This window comes from Danio rerio, chromosome 3 (assembly GCF_049306965.1).
Source record: "Danio rerio strain Tuebingen ecotype United States chromosome 3, GRCz12tu, whole genome shotgun sequence".
NCBI classification, from domain to species: Eukaryota; Metazoa; Chordata; class Actinopteri; order Cypriniformes; family Danionidae; genus Danio; species Danio rerio.
In genome coordinates, this window is record NC_133178.1 from 33,462,501 (window position 1) to 33,481,203 (window position 18,703).

General features: G+C 33.2%; 2 protein-coding genes and 1 long non-coding RNA gene across 7 annotated transcripts in view; 1 reads left to right on the top strand and 2 right to left on the bottom strand.

The window, feature by feature from the left end:
* The window catches only part of zgc:163143, an 11,431-nt gene extending 4,742 nt beyond the window's left edge, over positions 1 to 6,689 (bottom strand). Inside the window, exons 1-8 of one of the 2 annotated variants that reach the window (XM_073943636.1) lie at positions 6,500 to 6,640; positions 6,329 to 6,408; positions 5,146 to 5,178; positions 3,822 to 4,012; positions 3,385 to 3,472; positions 2,709 to 2,744; positions 2,542 to 2,595; positions 1,019 to 1,252 (exon numbers count right to left, since the gene is read on the bottom strand). In XM_073943636.1, the coding sequence (XP_073799737.1) occupies positions 1,019 to 1,252; positions 2,542 to 2,595; positions 2,709 to 2,744; positions 3,385 to 3,429 (369 nt within the window). In that variant the 5' untranslated portion in view covers positions 3,430 to 3,472; positions 3,822 to 4,012; positions 5,146 to 5,178; positions 6,329 to 6,408; positions 6,500 to 6,640. 2 annotated transcript variants of the gene reach the window in all.
* A 1,613-nt stretch (positions 6,690 to 8,302) lies between these two features.
* On the top strand, positions 8,303 to 13,718 carry LOC137490668 (uncharacterized). 3 transcript variants are annotated; one of them, XR_012401100.1, is made up of 7 exons: positions 8,303 to 8,381; positions 8,486 to 8,593; positions 11,777 to 11,890; positions 12,013 to 12,067; positions 12,167 to 12,242; positions 12,316 to 12,492; positions 12,833 to 13,718. It is a non-coding gene; the product is annotated as an uncharacterized lncRNA (long non-coding RNA). The 3 variants fall into 3 exon arrangements; XR_012401099.1 differs by having other exon boundaries at positions 11,807 to 11,890; XR_011010559.2 differs by lacking the exons at positions 8,303 to 8,381; positions 8,486 to 8,593 and adding an exon at positions 11,150 to 11,209 and having other exon boundaries at positions 11,807 to 11,890.
* Positions 13,719 to 16,904: 3,186 nt separating this feature from the next.
* On the bottom strand, positions 16,905 to 18,506 carry tac4 (tachykinin precursor 4). 2 transcript variants are annotated; one of them, XM_068215483.2, is made up of 5 exons: positions 18,340 to 18,506; positions 18,151 to 18,244; positions 17,930 to 17,962; positions 17,798 to 17,848; positions 16,905 to 17,439 (listed from the first exon to the last, which is right to left on the bottom strand). In XM_068215483.2, exons 1-5 carry the CDS (start codon positions 18,448 to 18,450, stop codon positions 17,405 to 17,407), a joined length of 324 nt encoding a protein of 107 aa, XP_068071584.2. In that variant the 5' UTR covers positions 18,451 to 18,506; the 3' UTR covers positions 16,905 to 17,404. The 2 variants fall into 2 exon arrangements, with proteins under 2 accessions (XP_068071584.2, NP_001256965.1); NM_001270036.1 differs by having other exon boundaries at positions 17,342 to 17,439; positions 18,151 to 18,247.
* Positions 18,507 to 18,703: the final 197 nt, after the last annotated feature.

Here is an 18,703-nt window from a genome sequence, read left to right on the forward strand (position 1 = left end):
AAAACATACAGTAAAAACATTGCAATATTGTGAAATACTACTAAAACTACAATGACTTTTAAATTTTAATATATATTAAAATATTATTTATTTCTGTGACGTCAAAGATACATTTTCAGCTTCATTCCTATAGTCTCTAGTCTAGTTTCATCAATGTTGTAAACAACTTAATATTGTTTTAAAAACTATGATACAAATTTTGTATTTTGTACTAATCTTTTAGTAGTTGAAAGCTCAAAATTAAGTAACAAAGTAAAAGTCTCTCTAAACACATTGCATTTTGAAAAAGTGCAGATTTCCTTAAATCAATCTACCATTTTATCTTAGGAATATTTTTTAAGAAAGTGTTGGCCAAAATAAGTTGTGTGGAATTGTTATGCAAGAACCTTAACTGACACATTTAAATAATGAACATTATAGTCAAAGTAATTTTTAAAAGTTAAGAAAATGGTAAAATGTTTAAAATTAGTGATGGTTTTTAAGATTTTAAAGAAAATGCACCCAAAATATTTTCTTAATTATTAATTTTCTTAATTATTTTGTTTTAGTTAGTGAGGTACACTGTCGTTCTACAAGAGCACGTAGCAGGGATATTTACTCATATAGATTAAAGAGTAAATCAGGTAGAAATTCTTTTTTGTTTACTAGCGTTGCTTCTTGGAATGTTTTGCCCACAATTTTAAAAGAGATTTAAATTGAGAGCGTTTTTAGAAGGGAAATTAAAAAGTGGTTGTTTTACAGTTGAAGTTGAGGATTTTGTTGAGCTGATGATGTTTGCACTCTATTTATGATTTGCTCTTCCATTTTTTTAAGAATATTGAGGACCACAATGGAAATAAGCCAGTGGCTTTTTTGTGTATTTTATCCTTGACAGTTTTTACAATATCTATGAATTAGTTTATCTGAACTTGTTTGTATATTTTTGTTAAAATTGTCAAATAAAATCAATCATTCAATCAAAAAACAATTTATTATTTTGTCTTAGGAACCATACATTTTTTCTAAAGAGGTCTCTAACCTCCAAGAGGATCCGTTTGGGCAGTCGGGACAGAACTCCGAGAGGGTACCCCTGCTGTCTGATGACCTCAGCAAGACACTGGGCCACGTCCTGACTCAGACTCTCAGTCAGAGGAAAAGCTTCCACCCATTTGGAGTGGTAGTCAGTCAGAGTCATGATGTGTGTGTGCTTGTTGACTGTCGGAGAGAACGGGCCTCTAACATCCAGACCTAGCCATTCCCACCTGGCTTTAACCTGAATCAAAGACAGTGCAAATGTTTAAACTTTTATTAGTCATCCAGGGCAGTTGATTTCTACACCACTGGATGATAACTTGATAATACTAATGTGTGTTGTCGTAATGTCTTCTGGCACCTTAAATGGATTTTGAAGTCAATGTTTTCATCACTCATCAGTTAATAACAATAGTATTTCTGGATGTGATTACAGCATCACCATTACTCGATTTTCATTGATCTTCCCGTCTTTTACAGAGCAAGAAAAATGTACACTTTTTTAGCCAAAATCGTTCTAATCCTGCCATTGGGTTAAAGTAATTGTCCTAAAATCAACCAAAAATGATATGGAAAGTTGGGAACATATATAAAAAATGACAGAGACCCTAAATGTATTATGAGTGTACAATATCAAAAGTTAAAAAAAATATTGAAACTGGTTAAATGAGGAGTGAATCTTCCAGAAAAATAGATAGAAAGATCTGAAAGATAGAAGAAAGAATGATCTTACTTTAATCATAAGGTTTTAGTTAGCAAATTTATATTTAAAAAATATTTAAATTATTTTAACCATACAACAACTCATTTTTTATTAACAATTAAAAATGTAACACTGTCATGAAGTACATTTACATTCAGTCATTTAGCAGATGCTTTTGTTCAAACTCACAATTGAGGAGACATTCAACAATTCAACAAAAAGAGGAAATAAACACAGGAAATACTAATTATACAAAGGAACTGTTGGTGCTCAAAGAATTATGTGCTAGAGTATAGGGGTGTGTTTTTAAATCATTATGTTGAGATGTTTGAGCCTTGCATTTACAAGAAGAAATAAATCTCCATAGATGTGCAAACCTTTTGATCTATATAAAACCAAGTCAGAGTTACCTTTTTGTTTTCTAAAAACTCCCGAAATGTAAATAACTTATAAAAATTACCAACAAATTTTTTTAACAATTCATCGCAGAATAAGCATATGCGAATAACTCAATTTTGACAAAATGTCAGATACAGCCTTATAATTCCAATGTGATGAATCAATAAAACAGTCCAATTGTGAGCACAGCACCACGTGGGAAAATCCTAAGCAAGTAAGAGCTGGAATATATCCAGAACAGCTGTGATCATATTCTCCATGTAAAACACAGTATGGTGCAATAGAGGACCTCACCGGTTGTTATCTTTAAAATAAATATAATTCCCCAGAAACTAACTTAAAGCAAAGTACCCTGTCTAAACAAAACTTAGCCAATACCAGATAATTATTTCTGACAAGCTTTGCAGCTCAGAGACAATCAGTCTTACCTCAATTATTTGGGGTTTGGTTTGTCCTAGAACTCCATAAACCACATGGGGCACCTGATTAAGAAATAATTACATACTGATGAACAGAACTTTCACAACACTTTTTGGTTGAGTTTTCTATATATTAGGAATTGTACTGGAATTTATTTAAAAACATGACTACTTACAATATTTAATTCATCGTCACCAGCCCAGTGGATGTTCTAAAGGAAAAAAAAAAAAAATTATTATTTGTGTGATCCATATTTTGAAGCTTAAAATGTAATATACAGTTGAAGTCTTTAAAATTAAGATGAAAATGAAATGAAAATTATTAGCCCCCCCTTTGATTTTGTTTCTTTAAATATTTACCAAATTATGTTTAACAGAGCAAGTACATTTTCACAGTATGTCTGATAATATTTTTTCTTCTGGAGAAAGTCTTATTTCTTTTATTCTGGCAAGAATAAAAGCAGTTTTAAAAATTTTTTAAACAATTTTAAGGTCAAGATTATTAGCCCCTTTAAGCTATATTTTTTCGATAGTCAACAGAACAACCCATCATTATACAATAACTTGCAAAATTACCCTAACCTGCCTAGTTAACCTAATTAACCAAGTTGAGCCTTTAAATGTCACTTTAAGCTGTATAGAAGTGTCTTAAAAAACATCTAGTCAAATATTATTTACTGTCATCATGGCAAAGATAAAATAAATCAGTTATTAGAAATGAGTTATTAAAACTATTATGTTTAGAATTGTGTTTTAAAAAAATCTCTCCGTTAAGCAGAAAATGTCTTTATAAACATTTATAAACATTTTAAGCTAAAAAAAATGAGCATAACATTAGAAAAAAATCCTTACATTGGGAAAACAATATCCGCTGTGAAAGAAACTGGGTATTGTCATGCTTCTGTCCAGAACTTCATCGCCAAGGATGGTCCATTGCAGACTAAATAAACACATAAAATATGCATCAAGTAAGAACAACAGTTAAAACAGAACAACAACACTACAGTTCAGTGTTTCCCCAACATTCATTCTGCCATGGCAGGCCTCATGCACACCAGAAATCATCAACATGACAGCAGATTGTCAGTAACCGACCATCAAATGTTAAATCCTGACTGAGGACCACCTCAGTATGATGATCTATGATAGAGTCACTTTGTTTTTTATTTAGATAGCTAATATAAATGACTACTAACAGATTTCCAGTGTCTGTGATGACCCTTACCATAACAATTGGAATACAATCCTATAGAAATCACTGCAGTTTACTCTTGTTTGCAGACACACACCTTTTCTCTGGTTCTGTCAGCTGCTGTGTGGAGTCACCGTTCGGCTTGGCTCCTGTCAGATCTGAACTGTTTGCTTCAGAAGTGTTTGTATGTGAACTCGTGTCTGTGCTTCTCTGAGCTGGGTTTACAGAGTTGGACTCGTCTGATGTTTCTGCTGCTTGAATAGAAGAGCTGGGGTCGCCAACAATTCTCTTCAATTCCAAAACAAAAGGAAAATACAGTTGTCATTAAAGAACAAGGCAATCAAAAGGCTTTTTAAGCTAAAAAATCTTACACTTTTTTTCTACTAGAAACAATAATTCAAAGCATGGAGTTCTCTGTTTCGGGTAAAGGCGTCATTACATTATTACAATTATGATTTAGGTTTATATTGTGGAGATTTTAATTACACATTTGCTTAATTAAAACATCTGAGTAGTAATCTATTTAATATTTTTAACTGCCATGAATAGTTAAACAAAAACTAATAAAAAAAAAAAACTTGTGCTGATGATATTTTGTTAATTGAATGAATAAATATATACTATATTTATTGAAATTGTTCTCTTTTTTTTTAGACTACATTGTTAGTCTGGAAAACATTTGCAACAGGACTACAAAAGAATTAGATTTTCCCGTTGTTTTTATTGTATTTACAGTGTTTTGACAGCAGATGTCGCCAGTTTGTGATGTTTCGATCAGTTTGGACACTTTTGGCATAGCAAATAGTTGTTGTGATGATTCTGAAAGGTCAGTTTTGTTTTTTGTCCAGACATATTTCAATTGATTTGTTTTATAAAACAAAACAACAAGGAATTAAGTAATCAATATGAGGTGCAATAACCCTGATTGAGAGAATCAGCAAATAAAAATAATAGAGCCTTAAATTACAATATTTTTCTTTAAAAGTTGGAAGAGTTCAAAGTTCTTAATGGAATAAAAATAAATCCAGAGATTCAGAGATACCTGTATATATTGAATAATATAGAGCTAATTGCTCTAAGCACATATTTGGTGAAATCACACAGTTCTGAATAAAAGCCAGACTAAAATATGCAGATCTGGCACATAAAACCAGCTGTATTAGTAATAATAGGTGATTTTGAAACTAACTTATTTTAGTGTAAACTATGCAGTATTAGTGAGACCCTGAAATCCGTCATAAATTTGTATATTTCTTATTACTGAACATTAAAATATTTCAAATATATAATTTTGCAGTTAATGCTTTAAAAAAAAAAGAACAATCTGTAGAAATATATTGTTTCTTGTCTTATTCAAGTAATTGTTAGTGTAAAATTAAATAATTAAAATAAATTATTACAAAAAAAGTTGTGTTACTCACCCGAGCCCTTCTGCTTCTGGGATTTATTTTAACCTGTAAGGGTACAACCAGGAAAAAAAAGGAACATAAAAAAACATTAAATGAGTGGTGGACAGTTTCAATGGTGCCCGGTAATTATATGACACATTATTATTACTACTAGACTTCAGATTAATTATAAACCTACTTTGTAAATGACAGAAAAAAAAACTTTGCTGTGAGGCACAAGTCTTGGTTCACTTACTAGGGGGGTGGTTATCAGGCCCAATCTGAATTTAATACCTATACATGTAAAACTTCAAATGCTTGGCACATAAAATTAAATTCATCATACCTGTCTGCAAATACTATTTCACAATAATGATAATTTTTCAACATATTGTAAGAAAGAATAACATAAAAAATAAAGAATTCTCAGAATTTTTAAATAGGAAGTTAATGAAATAGAGCTTCTTTTTGCAGAAAATTACAATAGTTCAACTTACAAGCCGAAATGTATGACATGTGAAAACATACAATTTTGTGTTATCATTTATTTTAAACTGATCTATTGTATTTTAAATATCTCAAAAAATGACTTCTGTCATTTAGTAAAAACTTTCAAGTTAGTGACACATGAAACGACCTTTAAACACCTTCTTTGTTGTGCGTTAGCAGCAAGTTGGCACAGTGGATAGCACAATCGCCTCACAGCAAGAAGGTCGCTAGTTTGAGCTCCGGCTGGGTCAGTTGGCATTTTTGTGTGGAGTTTGCATGTTCTCCCCCGTGTTTGTGTAGGTTTCCTCTGCATGGTCTCTCCCCCCCCAAAACATGTGTTACAGGTGAACTGGGTAAGCTAAATTGCCCATAGTGTATGTGTGGTAATGAGTGTGTATAGATTTTTCCCTGTGATGGGTTGCAGCTGGAAGGGCATCCGCTGCGTAAAACATATGCTGGATAAGTTGTCAGTCCATTCCACTGTGGCGACCACAGGTTAATAAAGGCTGAAAAGAAGATGAATGAATGTTGTGCTTTGTTTGTTGTTTTGTTCTGTATTGCATACGGCAATAACAGCAATAAATATTTAAAACATATTCACGCACATTTCTTTCTGAATACCGGTTAGGAAATGAGAAGATAGTCGGCACAGCCCATGTGTGAAGTCTTGTTTTCTTCCCCTCTAAAATGAAACACTTCTCTTCAAAGTGGGCCGAGCAGATCTTACTGTTTGGATTGGGTTTCCAGTCTTTCCATCTTAAATTTTTAAGCCACTTTTTCAGCAAGCTGGGGTCTTTCAGAGGGAATCTGAAATAGAAATGACAACATGAATGTAAATTCACACCGCCACTGTAATACTTTTATTCTTGAGAAACAGTCAGTATTGAGCTTAACTTACAAGTGGAAAGAGACGCTTTTGTTCCTCAGAGTGTTTTTACAGTTATACGCACTACAAACTAACACCATCCTGTTCGTGTGCCCAACATTCACATTTATCCACAGCGTGTATGCTTGTTAATGTTAAGTGCGCTCTATTAACGAACAGAATTTGCTCTGACTGCTCATCAAAAAGCAAAACAGACTGAAACAGCCAATCGTGCTCAGCTCCGTCTGTTTCTGTGGTGTCGAGACAGCAGAACTGAAAACATAAACATCGCCACCTATCGGACACAATGACCCCTGTGCTCACATGTCCAATAATATCCAGCTGCAGGCCCGCAGAACCACACACGTTTTAGTCACACACAATCTAGGACACACGATTTAGGCAAACCATATATGGTAACTAACTCTTTAGCATTATCGCCACCTATTGAATTTAACAAGTATGGTTTGCCATTTCAGTCATTATTATTATTATTATTATTATATCGTTACGATCATTTTAACATCTCTGCAGTTTCTGAGCTCAAATTATGTAAATAAAAAAAAAAAATGGTTAAAGACACTTATGACTTTATTCATGTGTTTACATACACAAAGAAAACATTATAGACCGTCTAATTGTTGGATTAAGTGTAATAAACTAATTCAAGATCTTAATATTATCATACTTGGTTAAAATCACTTTGTTGTAAAATATAAAAAGCAAACAATAATATGTCACTTTAAAATAAATTAGCCTTCTAGTTAATCATTTAAACAATATATATATATAGTTATAAACTGATTATCTTAACTGATTATCTGATTATAATTATAAGTTTATATATGAACTACTATTTTTTACTAAACTTTCACAGCTGTTATATATATATATATATATACTATATATATATATATATATATATATATATATATATATATATATATATATATATATATATATATATATATATATATTTCACAGCTGATATATATATATACTTTTTTATTAATAGTTAATTTGTTCCTATTGCTAAATTTTGGTAACTATTTATTACTATAAATTACTACAGTATTAAATGTGGGAAATCATTAATTAAAAGATTATAAGAAAGTTTAGCAAATAAACACTATAAAATCGCTTGAGTAAAATATGAATATAGTGTTATACAGTTACACTCTCAGAAAAAAAGGTACAATGAGGGTACAATTTTGTTCCTAGAGGGAACAAAATATAAAATTGTACCTTTAAAGGTCCCATATTGGTCCTTAGGGTACAATTTTGTACCCAAATGGGCTATAAAGGTACAAATGTCCAGATTTAGGTTTGAAAGGTACATTTTTGTACTTTTTATAGCACATTTGGATACAAAATTGTACCGTAAAGGACCAATTTGGCACCTTTACAGGTACAATTATATATTTTGTTTCCCTATAGGAACAAAATTGTACCATCAGCTCATGATAAGATCAAGACACTATAACACTAATTTAAATGTATTAATACTAAACATTAATACTAAAATACATAATTTAAAAATATAATAAATAAATAAATTGATTGAATTAAATATTTTAATAATAAATTTTTTTCATGTATTTAAATTACATTTTTTCTCAAAAATGTTAATAATTTAATTTATAATTGAATGTAATTTTAATCATTAAAAACGTAAATACTGGTCTTTGCTTACTGTTTAAGACCCTATAGTTTATGGGATGTAGAAAAAGAACCTTGCAGAGTGACAGCATCTTCATACAGGTGGTGATGTTGCTGTCTCTTTAAGATCTTCAATGATGCTTGTTGAGACGTTATAGTAGTGTTTGTGAGGCGGTCGGTAGAGTATGCTGGCTGTTTACACAGAACTTCGCACGCTTTTCAAAGAAAAGTGTATTTTGGAGTCCACACTTTTCAGGTAAGAATGTATTAAAGATATATTTTCAGTCTCATTTTCACATGTGAAGCCGTGTTCTGTTGATTTTGTCTGACTCTCGGGTCTCGGCTTTCCCCCGCTTTAAGTGCTCCGGGCTGGCCTGCAGGATGGAGTTTGCTAAGATGTCTGCTGCTTATTAAAGAAGTTAATACAATGTGATATCGAAGTCACCGAGGGACATAACGTTATAGACGGTGAGTACTATATGCTGTTAGTTTTCTCGGTGTAAAAGTTCCCTTTGTCGCGTATTCGCGCCTTATATCTTACGTTACTGCTTTATTAATAAGTGTTGCCACGGCGGAATATAATCGCAACCCAATTAACAAAATACACTCGGGCCAGCTGCGGCGGCAGAAGCGCGACGCTGCCGTAACCGTGCACCGGTGTTACACCAAATTCTGCGACCGTCGTATTCCGTGACTCTAGTAGGCGCTGTTCTCACTGTTTAACTTAAACTCGCTCCCACAGGCGGACTGGACACGCAAAAAGCGTACATACTCTCACGTGAACGCGCTCGGCGCCCGTACACATTATATGAGCGCGTCAATATATTTCATCGTTCTCTGTTTACTATTATTTTTCTTGCCTTTGATATATAGATGTTAAGTTTACATATATTTAACAGCCTATCAAAGAAAGCATTTTACTATAATATGACCAGTACAGCGATAGATTCTATCTATCTATCTATCTATCTATCTATCTATCTATCTATCTATCTATCTATCTATCTATCTATCTATCTATCTATCTATCTATCTATCTATCTATCTATCTGTCTGTCTGTCTGTCTGTCTGTCTGTCTGTCTGTCTGTCTGTCTGTCTGTCTGTCTGTCTGTCTCTCTCTCTCTCTGTCTGTCTGTCTGTGTAGTTTGTCTAGTTTGCCTCGTTAATGCACCCTGGTTGCGTGTGCTGAATGAATTGTTCAATGCTAGTATAATCCCTCGTATATCACACAGAAAAAAAAAGAATGTTCTCCAAATGCAAACAGCTTACATGATAATAAAAAACTACAATTTTGATAATACATACACAAATAATCTACTGAAAAAAACACTAATTTGAACATTAAACCGATAATGAAAAAAAATTATTATTATTATTATTATTAATAAAATATGAAAAAATACAACACGCATGGTTCAATCAAATGGTTTGTAATAATGTTTCTGGACAGTTTTGCTCTCTCTTTCTCTTTTCACTGCGTACTTGCATCTTTCAAAATGATATACAAGACTTTTTAATGCTCTTTTTAGTATTATTATCGTATCCATATTAAAGGACCATGTGTTAATTCATGCATAAGTATATAGATCTACACCATGGTTTTGTTTTGAAGTTTTTATTTGGTCAGCAAAAAACTAATTTTTTCTAGCATTAAAGATAATTCTACACCTAATTTTATTTAAAGTTTATGCAGATTATTTTTTTCCAAAATGCCAAATCACAGTCCTCCGTGCATACCAAAACAGTTAGGAAAACCATTATAACTACCTTAAAAATACATATATAAGTGTTACCTGACATAGCCAAAATAAAAATAAACAAAAAATGCAAGACTCTTCCCTGTCTTACTATCTTTTTCAAGTTAGGATTTTTTTAAAATCACACAACAGAAAATGTATGACACATATAAAAAAAGTGTTTTGTTTCATCACAATTTGTTTTAAAGAGGTCTTACACAGTTGTGACAAGACTTTGATTTACTGTGGAGAGTCTCTGCAGTTTGCAAATAATATCTCTGCAGTGGACAATGACAGGCAAAAAATTGCCATGAGACTGCTGAATGAATCTGGTACTTTGTTTTTCACTGCATAAAAATAATCAAGTTGTGTGAAAAAAAGGTATATTTTGGAGATATTTTGCCTTTTGATATTTTTTATTATAGAATTGTGCAAATTTAGAAAATTTTTATTCAATATTACATTTTAGAGATAAGTAATTGCCAAATTGTCAAGCTATTATTTCCATGGTAACTTTTTTCCCACATGACTAAGACCCAATTAACCCTTCATATAGTTGTATATAAATGTATATTTTGGTTCAATAGATGACCTTAGTGAGCTGTGCCACTATTGTGGGGAAAATAATATAGAAGTGGAAAAAGAAAGGGGAAACGTAAAGAAAACCATTACCTTGTTCCTGGGTAACCTTCTTTTAAAATAAGATGGCAATCTCAAAACACTTATTCCTTCGTTACAGATTCAGTGACACGTGTGACTGGAGGTATCACATGTGTTTGAGCCTGACCCCATGAAGCCCCTACAACTGGGCAGAATGTTAATCCTATACCCTGTCTTTATGTTAATAGTTTTCAAGTAATTGTTAAGTTAAATGTTATCTTAGATTTAACCTTTTTGAAAATATACACATAAAAAACATTTCATTTTAAATTAAAGTATGCACTTTACTTATTTTAATTTGTGTGCGTACATTCTATTAACCAGTATTTTACACACACATTCCACATTTACTTTAAGAATTTTCTTTTTAATTTAAAAGCCAATTAAGAAATTCTATAAACATATTTAGGGAAACATTTAAAAGGGATCAACAGTAATCTACATAACTGCTTACAGGGGGAAAAAGGCTAAAACGAACTAGACTAATTACACAGACAGACAGACAGACAGACAGACAGATAGATGTACGGGCGCCGAGCGCGTTCACGTGAGAGTATGTACGCTTTTTGCGTGTCCAGTCCGCCTGTGGAAGCGATTTTAAGTTAAACAGTGAGAACAGCGCCTACTAGAGTCACAGAATACGACGGTCGCAGAATTTGGTGTAACACCGGAATCGGGCCGTGACCCGTGAGTAATGTGCGGTGTGGCCCGGAGCTCGCGCGACTAAAGTCTTCATATACCTTGATATAAAACCGTTTGTTATTAATACTGGAAATTTGTAATTATCGATAATGTTTTATATTTTGAGGCCATTTTTCTAGCCACGGTTGACCGCTGAAATGTAATTTTAGACGGTTATATAAGTTACACCGCCGTTTTGTGAAGAAAAATAAACAATTTTGTCACCGACAAAGCGACTGATTATGTAAACGTGGCTAGTTACAAACGTGGCGTGTGTATGCTAACGTTACATATCTTCGTTTCAGTGTCTAAGTTACATTAATGTTGAGGAGTGTCCACAAACTCTCATGTCCAGAATTGTTGGTGCTTTACTATCGTTTAACGTTATACTTTTGTTAATGTAGAATTATTAACATACCATGTTGTATAAATCGACGTTTTAAGTTATACTTTGTTCTTTAAAGTAATAATTTGTCTCATCTGTTCTGAAACTTGTACCTTGAGCTATTTTACCTATTTTATTAATATCTCAAAATAAGTAAATAGTTATTGCTTTATCTTATTGCTTTCCAGAAGTTTTTGAAGTTTCCAATTGTCTTTCAGGACAAGATTGAACAACAGAATGCAGCCTAACAGCATCAGACCAACGAAGGCATGTCATATGAAAGCATGGCTCAGTTACAAGATGTAAGTATGTCTCATTATCTATATACCATGGTTTTAATGGCTTACATACTATTTTAAATTTGTAGGTTTTTACTTACAAACAACAATAAATGTACACCCACATGTTTAAAATTATTTTCTAGGTTTTCATCGAAAGATGAGAGATCAACTGAAGAATGCTATGGACCTGACTCTAAGGTACTCTTTCTAAACTTTCTCCACTTGATTAATATTATTAAATTCTAGCTTTGTATGGATTCATTCATATTTGTTTGTATGCCACATCTTATGTTCCAGGAATTGATTTTACAGCAGCACTTCTCATGTTGCCAGCCTTGTTAAGCGAGACACTTCAACATTTCGTTGTGCTCAGGTGCGTATGTTGTTTTCTGTTTAGTAGATGCTGTGATAAATGCATTTTATAATGCTTGATATTCTTATATTAGGATGACGCAGTGGGTAGTGCTGTCACCTTACAGCAAGAAGGTCGCTGGTTCGAGCCTCGGCTGGGTCAGTTGGCATTTGTGTGAGGAGTTTGCATATTCTTCCAGTGTTCGTGAGGGTTTCCTCCAAGTGCTCCGGTTTCCCCACAAGTCCAAAGACATGCGCTATAGCTGAATTTGGTAAGCTTATTTGTCTGTAGAGTATAAATGTGTGTGTGAATGAGTGTGTCTGGATGTTTCGTAAGACTGGGTTGCAGCTAGAAGGGCATCTGCTGCATAAAACATATGCTGGATAAGTTGGTGGTTCATTCCACTGTGGCGACCCCAGATTAATAAAGGGACTAAGCCGAAAAGAAATTGAATGAATGAATAAAATTTATATTAGTCTTTTAATCTGTGATACTTTTTTTTTTTTTTAATCAGTGAATATTAATTATTTTACTTTCTATGCATGTTGATTTTCTCTTCATCAGTGATAGAGTGACTGATATTAATGTAATTATTGCTTTGTCATTTACAGTGAACCATCTTCACCACATCCAACAGTTCAAGTACAGGAGGAGGCCTCCGACTGGACAACTGTGTTAACAAGACAAGTCACGGCAGTCTTCAGAGTTGATGGGATTGCGATTGGCTGGGCTAATGATGTGGACGAATATACATTTTTGACATATCCATCTTATTAGAAGAACACCTTGATGTTTCTGCAGTGGAATGTTTTGAATGAACGGTGGACGGTGACGAGCCTCGATCTACTCCAGTTACCAGAGTGATCAACCTTGTTTTTTGTTTCTCTACATGCTCTTGGGATAATCCCAATCATCAAGTTAATCCAGCACACTGCTCTCATTCATGCATAAAGCAAATTTTTAAATAACTTGTGGTCCTAATGACTATCAAAGAACATTTTCCAGATATGAGTGCCTTACATGTCATGTTTATCAAAAGCATAAACACATATTGTGTTACAACAAATTACAACTCCACTTGAGGATGATGAGGAGTAATCTACTGATGTTGAGGAAGAGGCTACTGATGTATGGTTTTCTGCACTGTTGAAGCAATTTATAGAGAAAGTTTGCCTTCATTCTGAAATTCAGAGAAAATGTTGATGACAAATTATTTATTATGACCGAGTATTCTGACTAAAGACAAATACTTTGGACTTTATAAAGTGCAGTACTTGATGTAGCCTGTGTAATGTGTTTATAAATCTTAAACAGTATTCTTGTGGTCTTTGTATTAAGTGTAGATTATTTAGTTTTTATTCTTATCTAAATTGTTCTTTTTACTGTTTTACATGTCTGCTTTATACTTGCTGTGTAAATTTTATTTCTTAACATTCAGTCGTGAGTTGTAATGAAATATTTCTACATTAGTAAATAAAAATGGACATCTGTGAACCAAAATATTTTATTTATTTATTTGTGCATGCAGTCACCAAAGGATCAAAATGCCTGGGTCAGTACCCTGAAAATACTACATAATATAAAAATGTACATTTTTGTACCTTCAGTGTCTAGGGTACAAAATTGTCCCTTAAAGGGTACAAATGTAGAAGGTACAATTTTGTACCTTTAAATAGAGGTACAAATTTGTACCCTTAAGGGTACCACCCCAGTGACGGGCCATTTGTACCCTAAAAGGTACATTTTTGTACCTTTTTTTCTGAGAGTGTACATGTAAAAAGATTTTTATTACATATAATGTATTGCCTATAATAACTTGCTATTATTTACTTTATCATTAATTAATCTATTATATAAATCAAACCTGTCCAAATGATTGTTCAGCAAGGCCAGCAAACGAGTATCTGAGATATTATTGTCAGATAATAATGACTGATCAGCTATAATGACTGATTAAAAACTGTTCAGTCTATTCTATTGAATGGCGATCGAAAACAATGCTCCCCTTTCGGCTGTCTCAATTGCAATATTCGTGAAATAAAGTAAAGTAAACACTTGTTTTTTGTGTACAATATTTATTAATCATATATATCAAAATATATCGATGACGATGTTCAAAAAGACGTTAATAACAATAACATATGTAGTAACCATATATGGTTTGCCTAGATTGTGTGTCCTAGATTGTGTGTGCCTAAAACGTGTGTGGTTCTGCGGACATGAGAGGTATTTTGGGTTGTTTGAATGTCATCATTTTCCCAGTACTGGGTTGCGGCTGGAAGGACATCTGCTGTGCAAAACATATGCTGGAGAAGTTGGTGGTTCATTCCGCTGTGGCGACCCCTGTTTTATAGGGGGATTAAGCCAAAAAGAAAATAAATGAATGAATGTCTGAATGTTATCAAGGCATTTCTACTAGTAGGCCTACTTTTTCACATTTTTTAATTGAGGTGGACTCACAGCTCTCATCTCTTGACTATAGCAGCATAAAAATGTAAACATATGAATAATTCATTCCTGATAAAATTTATTAGGCATTCCTTCATCTAATGTTTTCTACTTTTTTCATTTTTTTTTAAATTGTGTTTTCTGTATTTTTTGCTGAACATTAATAAGTGTTTTTAACGGATTGCAGTACAGCAAATATGCTTTAAAATGATACGAGGGACTCTCTCATCTCCTCATATCTTTTATTGTTTGACATACAATTGTCTTTAAAATGTTCCTGAATATGTTTTATTGTCTATTCATTCTTTCATTAATTTTCCTTCAACTAAGTACCTTTATTAATCTGGGGTCACCACAGCAGAATCCACTGCCAACTTATCCAGCTTTACGCAGCGAATGCCCTTTCAGCTGCAACCCATCACTGGGAAACATCCATACACATTCATTCACACTCATACACACACTACGGCCAATTTATTTCAATCAAATTACCTATAGCGCATGTCTTTGGACTGTGGGGGAAACCGAAGCACCCAGAGGAAACCCACACGAACACAAGGAGAACATGCAAACTCCACACAGGAATGCCAACTGACCCATCTGGGACTCAAACCAGCGACTTTCTTGCTGTGGGTGACAGACTGCTAATGTCTGACTATTTCTCACTTCCCTTAGTCCACCCCCATTCAATAATCGGTTAGGAGTCAATGAATCAAAATCAATGAATTCATTTATCGAGCATAAGTGAATAAAGCGAAGATCTGGATCCTGGGCTTTTGAAGAACTGTCAGCCAAGCAGTCTGGATGTCCAAAAGCTCTTGAACTCTTTGGTCTCCATCCTTTTGTCTATCAGCAGTGTCAGATCTCCTTGGCCACTCCTCAAAGCATTTACCCCAATCTCTGTTGTTGCCATCATCTGTTCTTAGGCAGAATCCTCTCTCAAAGGTCTATGTGGTCTGCACAGAGATACATACACACAGCAGAACAAAAGATGCTGCATCTGAGTGCTGCACATCTGCTTTTCCTCTTAGACCTGTCTATGAACTCTGGACCCATCTAAAGGAAGCCCACCTTTTCATTATCTCTGCAGCTCTGTCTCCAACCAACACCTACACAAAGCTTTCGTGGTTTAGCAGTTAGTTAGTAACACATCATAATTTGGGTTAAATAAAAATACGCTGGAAAAATGGTTAGACATCATCATATCTGACAAAAACACATATAGTAAATGAATAGTGAGGCAAATGGGAGTATAATCCTCTAATAACAAAAATACATCAAAAGAAAAGAGTCAATACTAAGACAATACAACTCTATTTTTCTCATCTGCTCCAGTCCTGCTTTCTGTATAGAAAAGTCACACATCACAGCTGCAACCCAGACAGGGACTTTCTGCAAGATTTGTTTGTTACAGATTTAGTTATTTGACAGTATAGGGGTGGAAAGTTCCTGTCTCATTCTGAGGTCAAACAGAATATCTCATCATAACACTGCATGGACTTATTAGATTATCATGGTTCAAGCAAGCACATATATGCATAATAAGCATGAGCACACACACACACACACACACACACACACACACACACACACACACACACACACACACACACACACACACACACACACACACACACACACACACACACACACACACACACACACACACACACACACACACACACACACACACACACACACACACACACACACACACACACACACACACACACACACACACACACACACACACACACACACACACACACACACACACACATACTGTATATATATAATTTAAAAGAAGCATTAGATTGTAATTTAAATCCTTCAATAACCACTGAGCCACCGTGTCGCCCAGTGTTTTTTATCATTATAAAAAAGAAATCTAGACAATTCAAGCGATTTTATATTAATATTATTAGTATAATGTTAAAGGTGTACATTTTAAAATTGTTCGTGCATTTTATAGCACAACAGTTTTACAGTTTTTTGTTGTTGTTTTACACCAGATACAAAATAAAACAGTATATTTTGCAATGCAGCAACCAAAAGTGAGGCTTTCATTATGTTTATCTCATTTGGTTTTAGTTTCCACTCCTTGATGCATTTATTGTTATTAAATATCAACTTGCAATGTTCATGCATAAACAAACACTTCTTCCAGAAACTTTGACATGACTTTGAATTGGAAAGATATCACATGAAGTTAGCTGTGTGTGACTTTATCTAATAGAAGTTGTTTAATTGTGCTGACATTTAAAGGTTTACAGATTTGGAAATGAAATACAGTATAAACACTGATACCATAGATGATTTATTTCACATTTAACTTTCATGTTTATCTTATGGTCAGAATATTTAGTGTGTTTTAATTTAAAGGGATAGGTCACTTAATTGCCATTTTTTCTGTTTTGCACAGTATTTTGATCAGTGTTGTAACCATTCACATGCATGTTATATGCTCAAGCAAACTTGCTAGTGAGAAAGTTTTATTTGTTATTGGAGCAAGTTAAGGTAAACCTTTTTAGAACTTATTGCAATTCTTTATACACAGCTCCTCTGTGTATAAAGAATAGTCAATATTTTGTGTTTTGTTCAAAAGATGAAAGGAACTCAAACAGGTTTGGAGCAAATCAAGGGTGAGTAAATGATGACAGAATTTTCATTGAGTGAGCAATCATTTTAATTTGTGTCTAACTAAACAGAAGGCTTGCATGAGCACTTGCTTGAAGTTATAGTTGACGTCTCTCCAGTTGCTCTCGCAAATCTGAAAACAAGAAATAAATGTTGAATAAATTCCAGTAAGTCCAGAAGACAACAATATAAGTTGCATGCTTTCTACTCAGTCTTTTAATAAAATTTTCAAGTATACAAAATATAATATTCATTCACATTAGATATTTGCTTTTTCTTTATTTACTTCATAATATAAAAGAACATTTTCTGGTTTGATTTAACATCATCCATGCATGCACTCAAATATATATATATATATATATATATATATATATATATATATATATATATATATATATATATATATATATATATATATATATATATATATATATATATATATAGTCAATATTAAAAATGTAATGACAAAAAAGGAAAATTTTTACTACCACTCGAAGATCTTCTTCCCATAAGTCCAACAAAGATTTCACCCTTGTTTCCTAAAAGCAAATGTTAAAGCTTAATTTATTAATACTGTGTGTACACAGACACACACACAGAGAGTGATAAAGAATACCTACTTCTCCTGCCAAGTCGCAAAGGTTGAGTATTGCCTTCGTAGAGAGAATACAATTATGTTAAAACTTAAAAACATAAATTAAACATACCTTTTTTTTAACCAGTCACATGTGTTTTGGAGCATATTATTACAGATGTTATGAATTTGTGGATTATTTACAAAAAAATAAAAAATAAATAAAAATGACATGTCTTTGAAGTGAAAAAAGTGAACAAACAGTACCTGCGCTGCTGCCCATTAATCCATGAAAATGCTGAGATTTGGATCGTTTCATCAGATCAGCAATGCGAAGGAATACATCTGTCACCTGTGGCTTCTCCTGAAAGAAACGACAGCAGCATTTTTATTTACTTTTTTAAGATTATTGATTATTGATGAATAATAAATGACTGAATAATAAATTATTTCAACCTCCAAGTTCTCCACAGTCCAGATATCCCCCTCTTCACTGGGACTGGCTCCAGCATTGTGCAACTGCAAGTAAAGGATGAACGCTAAAGCAGAAAGTTTAAATATGTCCATTATTTCTATATGCTTTATATTTGTCTTTATTTGATATTACAGTTTAAAGAAAACACAGAACTGCTGTTTGCTCGAGATGCTTTTATAGAGACTTCAGCCATCGCTCCTCCCATTCACTCAGATTATTTATTACTCATGAATGCCAGAGTATATTCATTTTTGGTGTACTTTTTAAAATCCTTATAGAAGATACTCAATGAGTTTATTAATTTAATATTTGTCTCTGTTAGAGGTTTGAATGATGTAGCTGTCA

Excerpts from the sequence above, each read along its gene's own strand:
- tac4 (NM_001270036.1), bottom strand. The coding sequence starts at position 18,450 with ATGGACATATTTAAACTTTCTGCTTTAGCGTTCATCCTTTACTTGCAG. Across the intron at positions 17,849-17,929 it reads TTTGCGACTTGGCAGGAGAA|GAAACAAGGGTGAAATCTTT; the intron begins GTAGGTATTCTT and ends ATTTGCTTTTAG. Across the intron at positions 17,440-17,797 it reads GGGAAGAAGATCTTCGAGTG|ATTTGCGAGAGCAACTGGAG; the intron begins GTAGTAAAAATT and ends TCTTGTTTTCAG.